Below are 16,706 nucleotides of genomic sequence, written 5' to 3' on the forward strand. Positions count from 1 at the left end.
AGGCAAGCTTCAGGCCGACATGGACCAGCGTCGGCCCGCCTCGGTCGACGGCATCGCAGCGGACAAGGCTCTTCGTCTAAGACGCCGGGTCAAAGTCGGACGCGGCAGCTCATCTGGCGGCTACAAAGAGTCGCGACGTAAGTGACGGGTACATTTGTCGGTTTTTTTTTTCTCTCTTCGAAAGTTTGGCGCAGTGGAAGATGAGTTGGATCAACCGTACGACAGATAGAATGGCCGGAAGTAGCCTCACATTGGTAGCGGCCGGGCCGTTTATATACCTCGCAAAATGACTTGGCGGAAATGCAATTGCGCATTCTTACAACCACGGACTGTTCTGATATAGCCCGGGCTCTAATCGGCGCGATAAAAACCTCGCTCCCATTCATTTTCGTTCTGCTTCGTGCCCAAGCCGTCCCGAGGCCGTTACAGCGCCGCGGTATGCGACAACGCCCAAACGAAGCCGGGCAGTGAAGCCAAGTACTCGGGAAGAGGATAGGATCGTGAAACAAATGCCACACATGCTCGAACAAATCCCTGAACTGCTACTGCTCGAGGCTGTGAAGGAAAGCACCAAGTCACTTGTTCACCCATGAAAGTCGGCGTGTTCTCCTACTCAAAGGCGCGCAAGCATGGCCTCCGAATACTGATTCGCCACGGTAATGCCGCAAGGCTACCAAGTATGTGAGTCTCGGTCACTTTGCAAGAACTGCAGCATTGTATGCCATCGTTTCAGCTTCCACGACCACCCAAATGGCCTCCCCGGAGCCCGAGTTGGCCCAGACTGTTACTGGCCCACTTTGCGATCCTACCAACATCTTCGAGGGACCTGCTGACTAGAAATATGTTTTTATGCGAAGCCTTGGACAGGATAGTTAGGATTGCATCATCTTTCCAGCCGAGAAAAGCCCAAGAGAGTCATTCCGTCTAGTGCACCGATTATCATCATGGTTGTGAAGCCGCAGACGACAGGGTTACTGGTGCGCAGGCTCGGGTGACGCTCCAGGGTGTAAGTCGACGACACAGAAAGTCTGTGCAGAGACCAGTCGGGCGAACAACTGCCTCTTCTCATTATGCGACTGTACCACCGCTTCGGTTGCCGTGTCTCATAGCCACACTACCCCGACATATGATGGGAGCGCTAAGCGCAAGACAGGCTTACTTCATACTACTCCCTTGCATGCGTTCGTCCCCAGCCATCGAACATGACGAGCAATAGCGTGCAAGAGGTTGCAACGGCCATTGATTCAAACCACATGGAAGAGTAATGGCACCTGACGGCCACGGCGCACGGTCTCGAGAAATAATTCTCGGCCTATGCCTAGCACCATTTAGGAAGTTGCTTGGAACCCAGATGCCGTGGGACTCGCATGCGTGACCAGATACCCGGGCGAAAAAGAATGCTTATTAGCGAGATCTAGGCGTTGGGGTATAGCAGCCAAGATTTCCGGGGTAGCGGGGGGGTTTTTATGGTAAACCTCTGTGGAAGGGCACGATCCCATGATGTCTGATGTAGAGGTCCCGCGGGTAGCATCGCGTGGCAGGCGGGCTGGCGGTCGGGTGGCCGACGTAGCGCGCCACAGCCCATCGTGGGAACTTGACGAGTATCTGCCCTCGTGCTTCACGACGGACAATATTGCAGAAAGCAAGTCAAATAGCAAGGAAAAATACAGTATATATTGTGCATGTGTCTGTCTCGTGAAATAATACATGCCAATGTAGCGAATTTTCGGATTCTTTATTTATTTCTACTCACACTACTCAACCCGCTTCACCAACATGCGTGCAGTCGTGCCATTGGTGTCTCTGTCGCTCTGGCAGCAAGCACTGGCAGCCGGTACCAATTTTCTGGACCATGCCGAGCTGCTTTCCGGAGTCGAAGACTCGGCCTGGTTCGAGAGAAACATCCCGCTGATAGAAGTGCCAAGCACGCAGATCCAAGATGTCTACTACTATCGCTGGCAGACCTACAAGGAGCACCTGGCTTACACGGGAGCTCAGCACGGCTACCTTGCCACCGAGTTCCTTCACCCAGCCTCGTACGGCGCACCATTCGGCGGCATCGTCGCCGCCGCCGGGCACCATATCACAGAGGGTCGATGGCTTCGAGACGCCACCTACGGCCAGGACCTCGTCAACTATTGGCTCGCTGGCCCCGGGCAGCTCCCCAAGCCCGCGACAGACAATGTCAACAAGGATACGTACGACTGGGCCCACGAATACAGCTTTTGGGCTGCAAGTGCTGTTTGGAAGCAATATCTCATCACGGGAGATCGAAACTTTACGACAGGCCATCTCGACAACCTCGTCAAACAGTACCGCGCCTGGGACAGCCACTTCAACCCCGACCTCGGACTATACTGGCAAGTTCCCGTCTGGGACGCCACTGAGTACACGGCGGCATCCTACGAATCCCCGAGCGGTGACGCCTACCATGGCGGAGCCGGCTACCGTCCAACCATCAATGCCTACCAATACGGTGACGCTCGTGCGATTGCCGCGGTCGCATCACTGACTGGGGATGTCGAGCTGCAGATGGAGTATGAGCAGCGCGCTGAATCTCTACAGAAAGCGCTTGAGGCCCACTTGTGGAACGAGAATCAGCAATTCTTCATGCATCGCGATCGTGATTACCAGCAAAAGCTGCTGGAGGATCGCGAGATCATGGGCTTTCTCCCCTGGATGTTCAACATGCCTTCCAGCAACTTCTCAACGGAACCCTTCAAGCAGTTGATGGACAATGAAGGGTTCGCATCAACGTACGGGCCAACGACTCTTGAGCAAAGAAGCAAGTGGTACATGTATGAAGCCGACGGCTGCTGTCGCTGGGACGGCCCCTCGTGGCCATTTGCCACCTCGCAAACTCTCGCTGCCGTCGAGACCTTGCTGCATGAATATCAGCAAAGTACAATCACGTCGTCAGACTACGTCAATCTTCTAGAGACATACGCAAAGACACTTTACAAAGACGGAAAGCCGTACGTTGCCGAAGCGCATCATCCAACCGAAGACAGGTGGATTTACGACGGACGGGATCACAGCGAGGACTACAACCATTCAACATTTGTTGACAATGTTCTCGCCGGCCTTTTGGGACTACGTGGTCAGTCCGAAAACTCCTTGACCATTCGCCCTCTGGTGCCCTCATCGTGGGCTTACTTTGCCATCGAAAACCTGGCCTATCACGGCCGCAGCCTTACTGTGCTGTGGGACGAGTCGGGCACTCGATACAACCAAGGTAAGGGTTTCAAGGTGTTTATTGATGGAAGCATTGTCCTCGAACGCGACTATGTCGAGGAAGCGACTGTCAAGGTTACTCCCGCTATCCCCGTGCCCCCGGCAGCAAAGGTAAACATTGCTGCAAACACGCAGGGATTCGCAGAGCTGTCCCAGGCTTTTGCCTCGTACACATCCCCATTCGACGACCCGATGCGCGCCATTGACGGCAACATCTGGAGGACAGCCGTTCCTTCCAACACCCGATGGACCTCGTACCAAAGTCCCAACGCGACAGACTATTTCGGAGTTGATCTCCGCCAGACGCAGTCCGTGTGCGATGTCCGACTCTACTTTTACGACGACGACGACGGTGTCCGCATCCCGGACAGCTACGACCTGCAGTACCTGCAGCAAAACGGAAGCGCAGAATGGGCGAGCGTGCCGGGCCAACGACGCAGCAAGACGCCAACCTCATCCAACGACGAGATCCGAGTGACGTTTCCAGCCCTCGCAGCCTCGCAGCTCAGGGTCCTGGCGCCAAACCCATCGGCCGGAAAGGGCTGGGGCCTGTCCGAGTTGCAGGTCTGGACCGCGGCCATTTTCAAGATCCGCAACGCGAACAGCGGAAAGCTCATGGGCGTCGACCAGCAGCTGCTCGTGGCCCCTGGCGCTCACGTCCAGCAGCGCGACGATGCCGGCGCGCGGGAACAGTTCTGGGAGTTCGTGCCGGCGACCGGCGGCTGGAGCAAGATCAGGAATCTAAACAGCGGCCTCTTGCTCATGGTCGCCTCGGACGAGAACAGCGCGAATCTGATGCAGGATGACGACGGGGACACGCAGCACTGCCTGTGGAAGGTGGAGTCGCAAGGAAACGGCCAGTTCCTGATACGGAATAGAGGTAGTGGAAAGGTTGCGGGCGTCGATGGCATGTCTTTGAGCGACGACGCGAGCGTTGTGCAGTTTGATGACAACGGCACAAAGGACCACCTGTGGGACATATTGCCCGCTGCGATTGAGGGGTGCTAAGGCATACATAGTAGAGTGTGTTGGGATGAGTGCTGGTACGATTCAAAGATATCGGTCGGTGGAGGCAAGGTTGCCTGATGATTTTGCTCGTGTCGGCTTCAGCGTAAAATTTGAGGGTAAGCATAGATCAATGCAAAATGTCAATTTTGGCCAGGTTGTACTCTCCATCGGCGCAGGCTGCGGGAGAATTAGCAGAAGACACATTGAAATCGCTGGTCCTTGACACGCTGTAATATGTTTCGTGCTTTTCATTCATCTACTATTGCTGCGGTCAAAAGAAGCGACCTCCCTTCAACCCCCTCATTGATTTTTGCCGTGACCCCAGAGATTCGTATTGTTTCGATTAGACGAGTCTCAGGCGCTTTTTATATTAAGAGAGAGCGACATGCGCGAGGATTAGAAGTGTAAAGAGCCTCAGTAGGACCAAGTGTCTTGTATCAGACTTAAAATGTACTCAACCACCTGATCAAAGGCTCGTTACACTCAGCCTCCAACTTGAGAGACAAGCACAGCTTATTTAACCTTGTTTCGCACTTTGCACTGGCACCGGAAACAAAGTTCTGGCCTGTTCCAAGATTTCAGGAGTTAACGTTAGAGATGGAAAGAGAGAGAGCGTTGACATGATGATTGACAAGGCTGGAATGATTGTGGAAAGCAGGGATATCCAGATAGTAACCGGCTGGAAATAAACGTAGATAATCTACAGAAATTGTTGGCGCGATAGAAATCTTCTCAAATCTGACAGAAATTTTCTTTTAACCCCCTGAAAGAAGTTCAAACAGCTTGCAGTGCCAAGGTGTGCAAGCTGGTCTCGGAGCTGTGTAAGTGGACGTAATTGCGGTCAGGGTCCAGCAAAGTGGTAGGACGCAGGCAATAGGCATAGCGTTTTGTATACGGGTGGCGGTTGGCCATTAATTTGTTATTGCTTCTGTTCAATAAATTTCAACGAAAAGACTAAACGACAATTAAGTTTCGAGATGTGAAATTTTTGGTTGTGCACCTGCAGTATGTGGCGGAACTCGCCACAGCGGTGAGGCGCCAACTTAATTGAGACACTTATCCGCTGTGGGCTGTACTACGTGCACCTGGCACAGGCAACAAACAAACGAGTACAAAACATCATCACTGGACCTCGCAAAGAGAGATAAAACACCACCACCGCGGCTGGCACTCGCGCGAGACTCGAATAAACATTATGAGCGACGCATTCGACGCACGAGAACTGGGCCACGGGCGGCCGCGCTCCAGAGACGACCGAGGCGCAGACCGAACACCCGACCGGTACAACCAGGGCAGACGAGACGACTACTCGCGACCGCGGCAGGGTAAACACCTAACCAGAGCCTCTTCCCGGAGATTCACTGTTTTCCGACCGCTTCCGTCACCGCAGACGAATCTACACCACGCAGTATTAGGCGCACAGCTATTTCAGGCACTTTGAGCTAACTTTCCTACGGGGTGGCGAGATTCATCCAGATCTCCTCCCAGGCAAGATTCACACAGGAAAGCTGGCTGGCAACAGAGAGATATGCACCGCGATATAGAGTATGAGGCATATCCCCGTCATCACGACCGCCGTGGCAACGGAAGTGGTGGCCGTGGACGGGACCACCGGGAGCGAGACTATGCGCAAGGCAACTATGAATCCATGTACGACGACGGACCCCGCGATGACACCTCCACTCGGCGCTACGACAATGATAGAGGTGCGACGAATCGCGATAGTTCAGGCTATCGTGACAGAGATGAGCCACGCCATCGGTCACCTTCCACGGATAGAAATCGAAGCCGCTCGCAGAGTCCTGGGGGCGACGCGGGCCGACCTTCAGACACTGTGATTCTCGAGGGACTTCCACGCGGCATCTCACAGAATGAGGTTCGTTACATGCGGAAAACAGGACACCGAGATGGTCACCCAGGATACCCCCATGATTGCCCAACTGGTCGCCATCGGGCAAGGGCGCCATGTTGTCTAGCAATGCTTGCGAGATGACCCGATGACTAATTCAGAGCAAATACTTAGCTTCGTGAAAGCCTCCTGAACAATTCAATTGCTTCAGAGAGCCCATCATTTGACGTCCGCATACCCTCATCCAAAGGTGTGTATCTTGCGGCCTGTTGATGTATACATCAGTAACTGACTATTCCAGGCCATCTTCGTGCCTTTATCCAGTTTGAGCATATCGACCGTGCCGTTGACTTTGTCCAAGAGCACTATCCAAAAATTGTCATTACCCTGAGGCATTCCACTGATGAGGTACCAGACGGCCAGTTCGATGCATACTTGCATTATGCGCGAACCAAAGACGGTGCTGAGTCACGAGCCCCCAGTGCGGATTGGATCTGCTCTCAGGTATGCGGATACCGTAACTACACTGCAAGACTTTTGCTAACCAGTATAGTGCGAGGCCTCAAACTATTCTACCAGGCCCGTTTGCCGAGGTTGCGGGTGCTACCCGTCTGGTGTTCACTGGCAACAAAGCCTCACCGGCGCCGCGGATGCCGCAGACTCTCCGTCCCAAATTCTTGTCGTATTTCCCCTTCCACCGTTTGTTGATGAGGAAATGCTGGCTCGGGAGATGAAGCGACTTGAGCTTGAAAAGGCAGATCCTATCAAAACAGGGAGTGATGCACCGAAACTCAAATCAACCGCTCCGACCAGCACGGGGCAAGGTTACGGCGCCTCGCAGGGCTCTCTGCACAGGGTCTTTCTTATGCGCGACTCGCAGACCAACGAAACTTTCAGATATGGCTTCGCTGAATTTTGGACCGTGGAGGACGCCGCTGCCGCCGTGAAGAAGTTTACCATGGCCCGAAATTTTAGTATAGCTGGCTGCGCCGTGAACATCTCCACGATACACATGGGAGTATTCCTGCCTGATGACAGAGAACCGACACCTGCGACAGACAACAAGTCATTCTACCCACTATTCAATCCCTCAATACGGGTGCGATACAGGGACGACCATGCTTACCCCAGCCAGATGATGGTAGCACTCGAGGCCCCAGCAAGCGTACAAGGAAAGCTATCTGCTGAAGCCCATGACGACGCAAAGCGATCAAAGAAGCGCAAGGCAGACGGCACCCTTGGTAATTCTACAAAGAAGCCTGTCGCGATGGCTGGAAAAATGGCAATGTGGCAGCGCAAACATGATGAGATTCGAGGCCAGAACGCTCCTCAGGATGGCTCGTCTGCGGCCGCGGACTTGTCCAAGCCTCAACCAGCAAAACTATCCTCAGCTAACGCGACTATCAAGATATCGCTCTCCTCTGCGTCCAAGCTCACTGGTCAACCCGATGCGCAACTTGCTGAAGCCGGTAAAGATGGCGCTGCTCTTTCCCCTGAAAAGGACGCAGAAGAGACACCAGAGTCGTACATGGACCGGGATCGATTAATGTGTCTAATTTGCATGCGCAAATACAAGTCTATTGACGAAGTGTATATCCACGAGCGGTCCAAAAACCACAAGACAGCTGTGGAAGACACAGAGCTGGTCAAGGCTGCGCTACCTCGCCTGGCTATCCGCGACAAGCGGTTGCAAAAGCAGGGCAAATCTGCCCCAGTCGCTGACTCGGACAACGCCAGCGACAACTCTGCTCTCACAGACAGCCAGTATCGTGATCGTGCCAAAGAGCGACGTGAGGCATACAAGCAGCCAAAGAAGCCAGCACCCCAACAAGAGTCATCGAAAGAGAAACAATCCTCTTCTACTGCTGCAGCCACTGCCGCTCCAGCAGCATCCAAAGGTGCAAACCTGCTTGCGAAGATGGGCTGGACCGCGGGCGCAGGACTCGGTGCAAATGGCGAGGGACGGACTGAGGCGATTGAGACGAACGCATACCAGGAAGGTGTTGGTCTCGGTGCCGAGGGGTCTAATTTGGGTGACGCAGCTGAGCGTGCTGGCAGGCAGACGCGAGGAGGATATGCCGAGTATGTTAGCTCTGTACAGGACAGAGCTCGCGAACGGTATAACAAGCTTGGGTAGGGGACAGTGACGAGCACATTAGACATGACTGCACTTGATGGAGCTTACAGTACACGGGGCTTTGTATGATAAAAAGGACTCGCTATACACATTATCATTTATTATTCACCTCGTTTAATCTGTAGTTATTGTGACTGTAATAATATCGATAGAGAGCCTCAGCCTCGCCGATGCGCCCGGCCACCATTGGCTTAGCCGCCGACTACCAGCTCCCCGCAGTGGGGCGCAGGCACAAGGCTGACGACCGCCAGCGTCCAATTTTTTTTTAATTTTTTTAAGAGAGTACCTTTTTTTTGGGAAGAGCAGATTCTCTGCGATACAACTCCGCATTAATCGCCCGCAATTCAAATCTGACAAGCATTCCGAGAAACAGCAGGTCGAATTACAGCATACTGACGAGGGCTCTGAATCAATCTTGGCAGAATGGACTCCTCGACCGCCCAGGTCAAGGTGATCTTCACCACCAACGAGGCCGACTTGGAACTTCCCGAGACCAAGAGGCAATTGCTCGTCCCAGCCGGTATGCACGATCCCACATACTATCAGCCTTGCATTTCAAGAAACGGTCGACTAACGAGACTATAGACATCAAGCGCTATGGCCTCTCTCGCATCCTCAACTCCGAGTCCATGCTCGACACCTCCTCCCCGATCCCGCTCGACTTCCTCGCCAACGGCACCTTTCTCACAACCTCGATCGAGGAGTACCTCGCTAGCGAGGGCTTCTCCTCTGAAAGCACACTCACGCTGCAGTACGTCCGCAGCCTGCTGCCGCCCTCGTACGAGGCCAGCTTCGAGCACGACGACTGGGTTGGCGCCGTCGACTGCCTGTCAGCCACCTCGGCCGCCGGCCGGCTCGCCGAGGGCCCCGTGCAGGAGCGCGTCGCCAGCGCCTCGTACGACGGCCTCGTGCGGATATGGAACCCTCAGGGCCAGGTCGTCGCCACGTCGGCGGCCGGCGCGGGCGGCGGCCACTCGCTGCGCCTCAACGCCGTGCAGTGGCTGTCGGCCAGGCAGGTCGCCTCGGCGGGCCTGGACCGCAAGGTCGTCGTGTGGGACTACGCCGAGTCGGCCGACGGCTTCTCCGGGACGCTCAGGCCCAACATGGAGCTCTGGGGCCACGGCAAGGCCATCCTCGCCGTCGACGCGAGCCTGTCGACGCGCCGCATCCTGACCGCCTCGGCCGACGGCCGGATCGGCCTGTGGTCGACGTCGAAGCGCACCGCGCCGCAGGCCGACCCCGAGAGCCTCCCCGCCGCGCACACGACGAAAAAGGCCCGGCTCGCCGGCTCCGCGACGACGGCCCAGCGCGGGCCGCTCGCCCTCATCGCCGCGCACGACGAGCCCGTCACCGCGGCCCTCTTCCACCCGCACGACCCGACGGTCGCGTACACGGCGTCCGAGGACCACACGGTCAAGACCATCGACCTCACCACGCAGCGCCAGGTGTCGCGCCTCACGACCATGCACCCGCTGCTGTGCGCCGCCGCGCTGCCCGAGAGGGGCCTCGTCGCCGCCGGCTCCTCGGCGCGCCACATCACGCTGCTGGACCCGCGCGAGTCGGCCGCCGCGACGGCGGCCATGACGCTGCGCGGCCACGTCAACATGGTCGTGTCCATTGCCGCGTCGCCCGACAACGGCTACTCGCTCGTGTCGGGCTCGCACGACAGCACCTGCCGCGTGTGGGACCTGCGCAGCGCGCGCTCCGGCACCGTCGAGGAGGGCGGCGGCAGCGTCAGCCTACCCGTCTACACGATCGGCCGCGAGTGGCTCAAGGGCAAGAAGCTGCCCGCGGCCGGCGACGGCGCCAAGGTGCTCGGCGTGGCGTGGGACAAGACCTGGGGTATCGTCAGCGGCGGCGAGGACAGAAAGGTGCAGATCAACAGGGGACGGGGCCTGCTGGCGGAGTAGGGATGGCAAATGAGCGAGGAATAAAATGTATATACATAGACTATGAATGATTTCAAGGGCAAAAGAATGATTTGAACGTTTCGGTTGCTATTTTCGAAATTAAGAAACCAAGTAAAATGATTTGTATCATGTCCATCGTGGCATTTGATATTTTAGAACAAAAAAAAAATCGTACATGTATCTAGTGAATCAATCATGTCTTCGTGATTCGTCACGTCTCCGTCTGCTCACACTGCTTCACAATGGCACGGTATTTTCCGTTGGCGAGTGCAGGGTGCAAGAGCGATAGAACCTCAGTACGCAATCGCTCTTTTCGAAATGCCAGCTTCTCCGCTCGGATGGCGTCAAGGATATACCCAATGACTGTGCCGGTCTGCAGCGGTGGATCGCGGAGGAGACAAGCCACATCAGCTGGCGTCATGTCCTCGTTTGCTTGCCATACAAAAAATGCCCGCAGCGACGAAGGGGCCGCGAGCAAGCGACCGCCGGGGCGAGAAGCGCGTCGTTGGGCGATCCTGACCTCGGCAGCTTCAATCCGGGCGTCACGCCTGGCTGCCTGCTTATCGGCCGTGGTGACACGGGGTTGAGCTACAATTGTGGAAGCCTCGCCAAGTGCCAGCTCTTGCATCGCTTCCTCTATTGAGCCGTCGCTGAGCTCCGAGCTAGCGTACTCAACAGACTCGAGATCCGAATCAAGATCGGACTCTACATCAGAGACCACTGGCGTAGGGGGTATCGGAATAGGAAGTCCGAGCTCGGCATGGCGCGGCCGGTCGGGCGGAGGAACCATGGCGAGCCGTCTTTCTTCCAGGACATGATATAGCTGGAGGCCTGCGTAGGCGTCGGCGGCAGAGTCTAGACTTTTACGTTAGCTGGTGCCCTAGAAAATGGCAATGCAATAGTCCCTTACACGTCAACTGCTTTGAGGTGAGCGGCTTGGACCAGTTGCTGCTTCGCACTGACTGGCCCTTGAAGAGCGGCAGCTTCAGCACCTCTTGCACCTGCGTCGCCAGCGCCACCGGCACCTTGTTGATGAGCTTCCGCCGCTGCTCGTCGTCGACATGCTTGAGCAACTTGTACAGGTGGCTCAGCTCAAAGATGCCCCTCGTCTTGACGCCGAGAAAGTTGCGCAGCCGCGTGCAGTCTGCCTGTATGTGCACGCCGACCTTTTCCACCGCGGAGTCCTCCATGATGGCGCGAAAGGTGGGCGCGACAAAGTCGTCCTTGGGGAACATGGCGACGTGGAAGAGGCCGATGCGGCCGGGGCTGGCCATCTGGATGAGAGACACATTCTCCCGCGGCCCGTCTTGGCGTTTGGCGTACGCCACCCACTCGAGATCGAAGCCGAGAACGGGCTGGTTGAGGAAATATTTTTGGCAGACGTGCTCCATGGTTTGCTTGCTGGTGCAGTAGTGCACCTTGACGTTTTGAGTGGTGCCGTCCGTGGCGGTGCTCTTGTACATTGTGTGAGACCAGAAAGAGCCGGGACTGTCTTTGGGTTGCCCAAGAGCAGCTTCAAAGAGATCTTTGGGGATGTTGAAGTCGAGTGATGTAAGAGGCGGCTCAATAGGTGAGTGTGATTCTTTGGCCGGTATGCTGGATTGAGCTACAGTAGGCCGTCTGTGGGCCATGGAAGCTCCAGTCGCCTTCTTTTGCGCAATAGTTATAGTTGCTGCCGCTGCTGATAGCACTGGCTGATACCCGAGGCACTGCCCTGCGTCTGCTGTCGTTGGGGCCGTGGGAGGCTGTAATGGTTGTCCGACATGAGATGAGCCATGATCGCTTGCGACAGCAGCTTCTTGTGACTGAAAGAAGCGCTTAAAGTCCAGCGTGGGGTACAGAGACGAAGCCTCGGTCTCCGGCGCGAATTTGAATCCTATACCTATATTCCAAAGATTTGCTCTCGAATGCCCAGAGCTCAATCCCCGCCTCGAGGTTTGAGAAGACATGTTGAGCGTAGTGTTGGTCGTACTCGATGTCGATGCTCTTGTGGTGGGAGCTCGACAGCGACGGTTCGCCAGCATCTGCGCAGCAGCACGCGCATTCTTATTATACGCCATCGAGGAGAGCCCTACCTATCCATTGCGGTAATCCCCTCCTGTATTCGGCAAGCGGGCAGTGATGTGCTGGGCTTCCAGGCAGCAATCCAGGCAATACAACCCCAGGCGGCCCATTATGCGACCGTAATTCACGGTGGCTGGTGGCTGGGCAAAGGAGCGCTGCAAGCCAGAGCGTTTCAGTGGACGCACCACAGTGGGCTCCCTGGGCAGACAGGGAGCGCAATGGCTGGCGTGTCCACCGCGAGGAGAATCTCTTAGTCAGCAGCGCGTGAGCACGTGCACCACCAGAACAAGAACTCTGTAGGCTAGTCTTCCCTTTGCGGGCTTGATGAGGCACGGCACAAACGATATAATTCTGAACGCAGAGGGTTAACGAGATACGGAATTCGCCTGCGACGCGATATATAAAACCTTTGAATATTTCTGGCTACGTTGGGAGACCTCATACACACATATCCTTCAGAATGGCTTCTCAATTACTACCCCTCGGTGAGTGAGCAGGCATCTCATAGTTGTGGCGATGCGGCAACTAATTGAAGGCAGAACTCATCGACAAATGCGTTGGATCGAGAATCTGGGTTATTATGAAGGGCGAGAAGGGTAAGAATTACGCACACAGGACTGGTCAACGAGCTTCTGGAGCCATACTAACCCTCAGTGCAGAGTTTAGCGGCACACTCGTTGGATTCGACGACTACGTCAGTAAGTTGACCCTCTCTATTCTACGGCCACAGGGATAAATGCTAATCATCTCAGACATGGTTCTGGAGGATGTCACGGAATTGTAAGGAGGGCTCATTCTCTCTGGCAGCGGAACTATACTAACCAACGTAGCGACTACACTGGCAACCACACAAAGCTACCCAAGATTCTGCTAAACGGCAACAATATCTGCATGGTACGCCGCAACTGACATTCAAAAATCTGCCATTATCGCTAATGATCTTTCTAGCTAATCCCTGGTGGCGAGGGTCCGGGCGAGGCATGATTGTGACGGATGGACATGAGTGGACAACAAAAAGCACGGCTCAGCATGAAGCTGCCAGATGTTAATGACTTGTAAATGGCATGGAAGGCCTCGCTCTGAGCTACTGCTATGACAACGCATAATGCCCTACAGCGCCGCAGTCGCGCTTAGAGGCAATGACCGGCGCCCGGCAACAGTCATCTAGAATGGCAAAAAGAAAAACACCAAAGATGATTGATGATACTTTTATTTTTTATATGAAGTGAACTGCCTATGTCCATCTGCAAAAAGAGGCTTTTTTTCAACCAACATGGTGATATATAGAGGGAAAACAAAACAACACCCCAAACGCCGTACATGATCGTTCCCATTGAGCGAGCTTCCTCACAGGCCGTTGGACTGCATGTTGGCCTGCTGGCCAGTGTTGGCAATGCGCCGCAGCTCCCATTCTCGCGTGAACTTTTGATGTAGCATTTCAAGCTGATTGATGAGCTGCTCGCACACCGAGGTGAAGACGTCGCGCGAGGTCACCGTGCCGTCTGTTTGCACACGGATGAAGAGCTCAGGGACGTTGGGGTGGCCAACTAGAGGGGGTACCGTTAGTGACCGCCTGAGGGAGTAGCGGGAGTGGCAGGGGAGACTTGCGTTTGTAGCCGGCCATGAGCACGTTGGGGTGCATCTTGAGGTGCTCGGAGAGCAGGTTGCCGAGGGTGTGATCCTCCTTCTTGAGCAAGAAATCTGATGTGTTGGACATGCCTGCAGACTTGTTAGATTTTTTTTCTTTGGCACTGGATGACTGCTGTGAGACACATTGCGCGACTCACCAGAGTAGACCTTTTCCTCAATCTTCTTCTCGCCCTCGGCGAGCAGAAAGAGCTCGAAACTGAGAATCGGTCAGCATCAACGTCGGTGCGCCCCTGGAGCTTTCCATTTCAGAGTCGAATCCATGCTGAAGAAATGTTGCCGTCAAAACATGAAGACGTACCGATCAGGCGCGTTCATGATGGCGTCTAGATGAACAAGAGGTTGAGTGTCGTGTGAGGTCCGAGTTGGAGGAGTTGAGCAGAGCGCCGAGCAACTGGCGGCAGTGGTCCGGACTTATCTATGCAAGGATATTACCGGCCTAGGGTCAGTGAGGATGGCTGCACTTTTAGTGAATCGAATTTCGAAGTTGGTGATGTTTATGCCAGAATTAACGAGTTTGCGAGATTCACATTGAACAGCTCGCTGAGTCGTCGGTAGGTGCTACAAAAGATGGATAATGGTCGGCTAAACTGTGCCACCCTGGTGTGACAGAAGCAGGCTGTGGTTTGTGAATTAGTGGCTGGTTACAGCCTGTAGACAGGTGCCACTACAGCGATCGGTGGCGGCTAACGCCAGATGGAAACAGCTATGAGTATAATGCTAGAATAATATTTCGCATAGTTGAAGCGGCAGGTTTCTGCTTCTACAGACTGTGTCAAAAATTTCATTAAAGAAGAAATGCGACCGCAGGGTGACACCGGCACTCCCAGCCAAGGACCGGGCGAAGGTCACTGAATACTCGGGGCAGTTAGTGAACTGGGTGGGAGACTTGTACAATGTGAAGATGCGCCTTAGATCTAACCAGATAAACACACACAGTCAAAGGCTAACAATTCAAATAGCCCGCTGTCATAAGCCTCGATTCAACTTGTCGCTCAGCCTTGCATCGTAATTTGACTCGGCGACGGCCGATCGATCGGCGTTACTGCAATGGTGTAACAAGGCCTTGCCACCTACCTATCCTGAGCAGCTCTCTGCTGTATGCGGCCTCGCCTCTGTTTCTGCGAGTTATTGCGAAGGAACAATGGAACGTAATCCATTTAATTTTGTGCTTTCTTTGTAGATGATTGCCAAATAAAAGACGGAAACCCCTATCAAATGAATTATAGATGACCTTTTTGGTACTCTCATTTCCTGTCATGTATTGCGTTCGACAGGTGATATATCTGCGTGGGGCGCAGGCCGGTGTCTCCAAGGGGCTCTTTGCGCCAACAATCTTTCGTCAAGCACAATACTCGTATTGCATCCGCCGATGGACTCGTCATAACAGCCAATGCCGCGAACTCCGCCTTGGCTTTTTCGACGGGCCAGACGACACTCGCCCCATGCCGCAACACTGCTTCTTGCCTGCAAGAGCTTGCCGCTCGCGCTCAATGAGCTGCGCTGGATCAGAGAATATGTCGACCTAAACACCAATCCTGCTCAGCGAGAGCAGCGCTTGCATGCGCTCTGTCGCCAAAGAGGCCAGGGTGTGCCCCTCCAATATGTCTTGAAATCACAGCCTTTTGGCCCGTTGGACATGAAATGCAAGCCTGGTGTGCTCATTCCGCGGCCAGAAACCGAGGCTTACACATACCATCTTGCCAGTGAGGTGAAGAGGCTCGGACGCCGAGAGGGCTTGCAGGAGCTCAGGGTGCTGGACTTTTGCACCGGCACAGGCTGCATACCTCTACTTTTGTTTTCTCTTCTTCAGAGATCCTTCAACGTTTTGCAAGTACATGGCGTTGATATCTCGGCAGAAGCGGTCAACTTGGCCCGGGAGAATCTGGCTACGAATGCGCGAATGGAAAACCTAAACATTGTGCCAGGTCAAAAGCAAGTGGAAATCATCCAAGGCGACCTCTTTAGCGACTCGGAGATGGAAACGATAGTCTCTACGAATTGGGACGTTTTGACCGCGAATCCACCCTATATTTCGCTTGACGTCTGGAACAGCGGTCGCGGGCAAATGGGCCATTCCGTTCGCAAGTTTGAGCCTGCGCTAGCCCTGGTGCCTGGCGCCCATCTTGAGCCGCCACCGGGGTGGCAAAGTTCAGATGTCTTCTACGCTAGGCTGCTCGACGTTGCGTACAGGGTCAAACCGAAGCTGCTGCTCTTGGAAATCGGCGACGAGCCGCAGGCCCTGCGAGTGGTAGGGAATTGTCTCAATCACCAACTTGCCAGCCACTCAACCATTGAACTCTGGCGCGACACACCAGATGTGCAGGGGGACTCATATTGCCAGCAAGTTGAGGTTGTTTCTCGCGAGGGGCAGAAGTGTTTGGTACCAGTAAAGGGAAGCGGCAATATTCGAGCAATAATCATTAGGAGCGTTGACGCTGCGGCCTTTTGAATGGCCTGGAGGCTTGCAAGTGGCATACATCTGTGATGCATGGCGACCAGAAACACAGTCGTCAGCCCAACAAAGATGGCCGAATACAAAACTAAGAATTAAATTGCATAAATGTTTCTCATCGTACTTGTGATATGATTTTCTCAATTTACTTTCTTTATACCTGCTCTGCTCGTCATGCAACTCCTCGACGCACGCAAAGTCCGCCGCTGGTGAGTCACGTGAACATCATGTAATTTTGAGCATTTGCCGCCCCATAACTTACATCCCATCCACATCCATACCTCGAAGCTTCCAGCTTGGAGCATCCGCTATCGCCAATTTACATTCAACCGCCGATCGCTTGACTTGCCAACAACTGGATGCTCGCCATCCATAGAAGTCTTCTCTGAGCCGTCGAACAAT

The 16,706-nt window shown here is 54.5% G+C and overlaps 8 protein-coding genes across 9 annotated transcripts; 6 read left to right on the forward strand and 2 right to left on the reverse strand.

Moving 5' to 3' along the window:
- Window positions 1-589: 589 nt before the first annotated feature.
- Window positions 590-1,216, forward strand: LMH87_002521 (uncharacterized protein; the record flags this gene model as incomplete). Its single annotated transcript, XM_056193990.1, has 4 exons — window positions 590-677; window positions 858-871; window positions 929-1,006; window positions 1,154-1,216. 4 exons carry the CDS (start codon window positions 590-592, stop codon window positions 1,214-1,216), a joined length of 243 nt encoding a protein of 80 aa, XP_056050973.1.
- Window positions 1,217-1,776: 560 nt separating this feature from the next.
- LMH87_002522 (uncharacterized protein) lies at window positions 1,777-4,242 on the forward strand (the record flags this gene model as incomplete). Of its 2 annotated transcripts, XM_056193991.1 has the most annotated exons (2): window positions 3,071-3,100; window positions 3,241-4,242. In XM_056193991.1, 2 exons carry the CDS (start codon window positions 3,071-3,073, stop codon window positions 4,240-4,242), a joined length of 1,032 nt encoding a protein of 343 aa, XP_056050975.1. The 2 variants fall into 2 exon arrangements, with proteins under 2 accessions (XP_056050974.1, XP_056050975.1); XM_056193992.1 differs by having other exon boundaries at window positions 1,777-4,242.
- A 1,528-nt stretch (window positions 4,243-5,770) lies between these two features.
- LMH87_002523 (uncharacterized protein) lies at window positions 5,771-8,228 on the forward strand (the record flags this gene model as incomplete). The annotated part of the gene is made up of 4 exons (XM_056193994.1): window positions 5,771-6,118; window positions 6,266-6,341; window positions 6,393-6,595; window positions 6,645-8,228. 4 exons carry the CDS (start codon window positions 5,771-5,773, stop codon window positions 8,226-8,228), a joined length of 2,211 nt encoding a protein of 736 aa, XP_056050976.1.
- A 423-nt stretch (window positions 8,229-8,651) lies between these two features.
- Window positions 8,652-10,138, forward strand: LMH87_002524 (uncharacterized protein; the record flags this gene model as incomplete). The annotated part of the gene is made up of 2 exons (XM_056193995.1): window positions 8,652-8,748; window positions 8,814-10,138. The coding sequence occupies 2 exons, from the start codon at window positions 8,652-8,654 to the stop codon at window positions 10,136-10,138; spliced, it is 1,422 nt and encodes a 473-aa protein (XP_056050977.1).
- A 211-nt stretch (window positions 10,139-10,349) lies between these two features.
- LMH87_002525 (uncharacterized protein) lies at window positions 10,350-12,198 on the reverse strand (the record flags this gene model as incomplete). Its single annotated transcript, XM_056193996.1, has 2 exons — window positions 10,350-10,993; window positions 11,049-12,198. 2 exons carry the CDS (start codon window positions 12,196-12,198, stop codon window positions 10,350-10,352), a joined length of 1,794 nt encoding a protein of 597 aa, XP_056050978.1.
- Window positions 12,199-12,662: 464 nt separating this feature from the next.
- On the forward strand, window positions 12,663-13,186 carry LMH87_002526 (uncharacterized protein; the record flags this gene model as incomplete). The annotated part of the gene is made up of 6 exons (XM_056193997.1): window positions 12,663-12,687; window positions 12,742-12,798; window positions 12,862-12,900; window positions 12,955-12,982; window positions 13,033-13,096; window positions 13,151-13,186. 6 exons carry the CDS (start codon window positions 12,663-12,665, stop codon window positions 13,184-13,186), a joined length of 249 nt encoding a protein of 82 aa, XP_056050979.1.
- A 363-nt stretch (window positions 13,187-13,549) lies between these two features.
- Window positions 13,550-14,167, reverse strand: LMH87_002527 (uncharacterized protein; the record flags this gene model as incomplete). The annotated part of the gene is made up of 4 exons (XM_056193998.1): window positions 13,550-13,749; window positions 13,811-13,921; window positions 13,990-14,048; window positions 14,151-14,167. 4 exons carry the CDS (start codon window positions 14,165-14,167, stop codon window positions 13,550-13,552), a joined length of 387 nt encoding a protein of 128 aa, XP_056050980.1.
- Window positions 14,168-15,242: 1,075 nt separating this feature from the next.
- On the forward strand, window positions 15,243-16,301 carry LMH87_002528 (uncharacterized protein; the record flags this gene model as incomplete). Its single annotated transcript, XM_056193999.1, has 1 exon — window positions 15,243-16,301. One exon carries the CDS (start codon window positions 15,243-15,245, stop codon window positions 16,299-16,301), a length of 1,059 nt encoding a protein of 352 aa, XP_056050981.1.
- Between the last annotated feature and the right edge of the window lie 405 nt (window positions 16,302-16,706).

This window comes from Akanthomyces muscarius, chromosome 3, assembly GCF_028009165.1.
Source record: "Akanthomyces muscarius strain Ve6 chromosome 3, whole genome shotgun sequence".
Lineage (NCBI taxonomy): Eukaryota > Fungi > Ascomycota > Sordariomycetes > Hypocreales > Cordycipitaceae > Akanthomyces > Akanthomyces muscarius.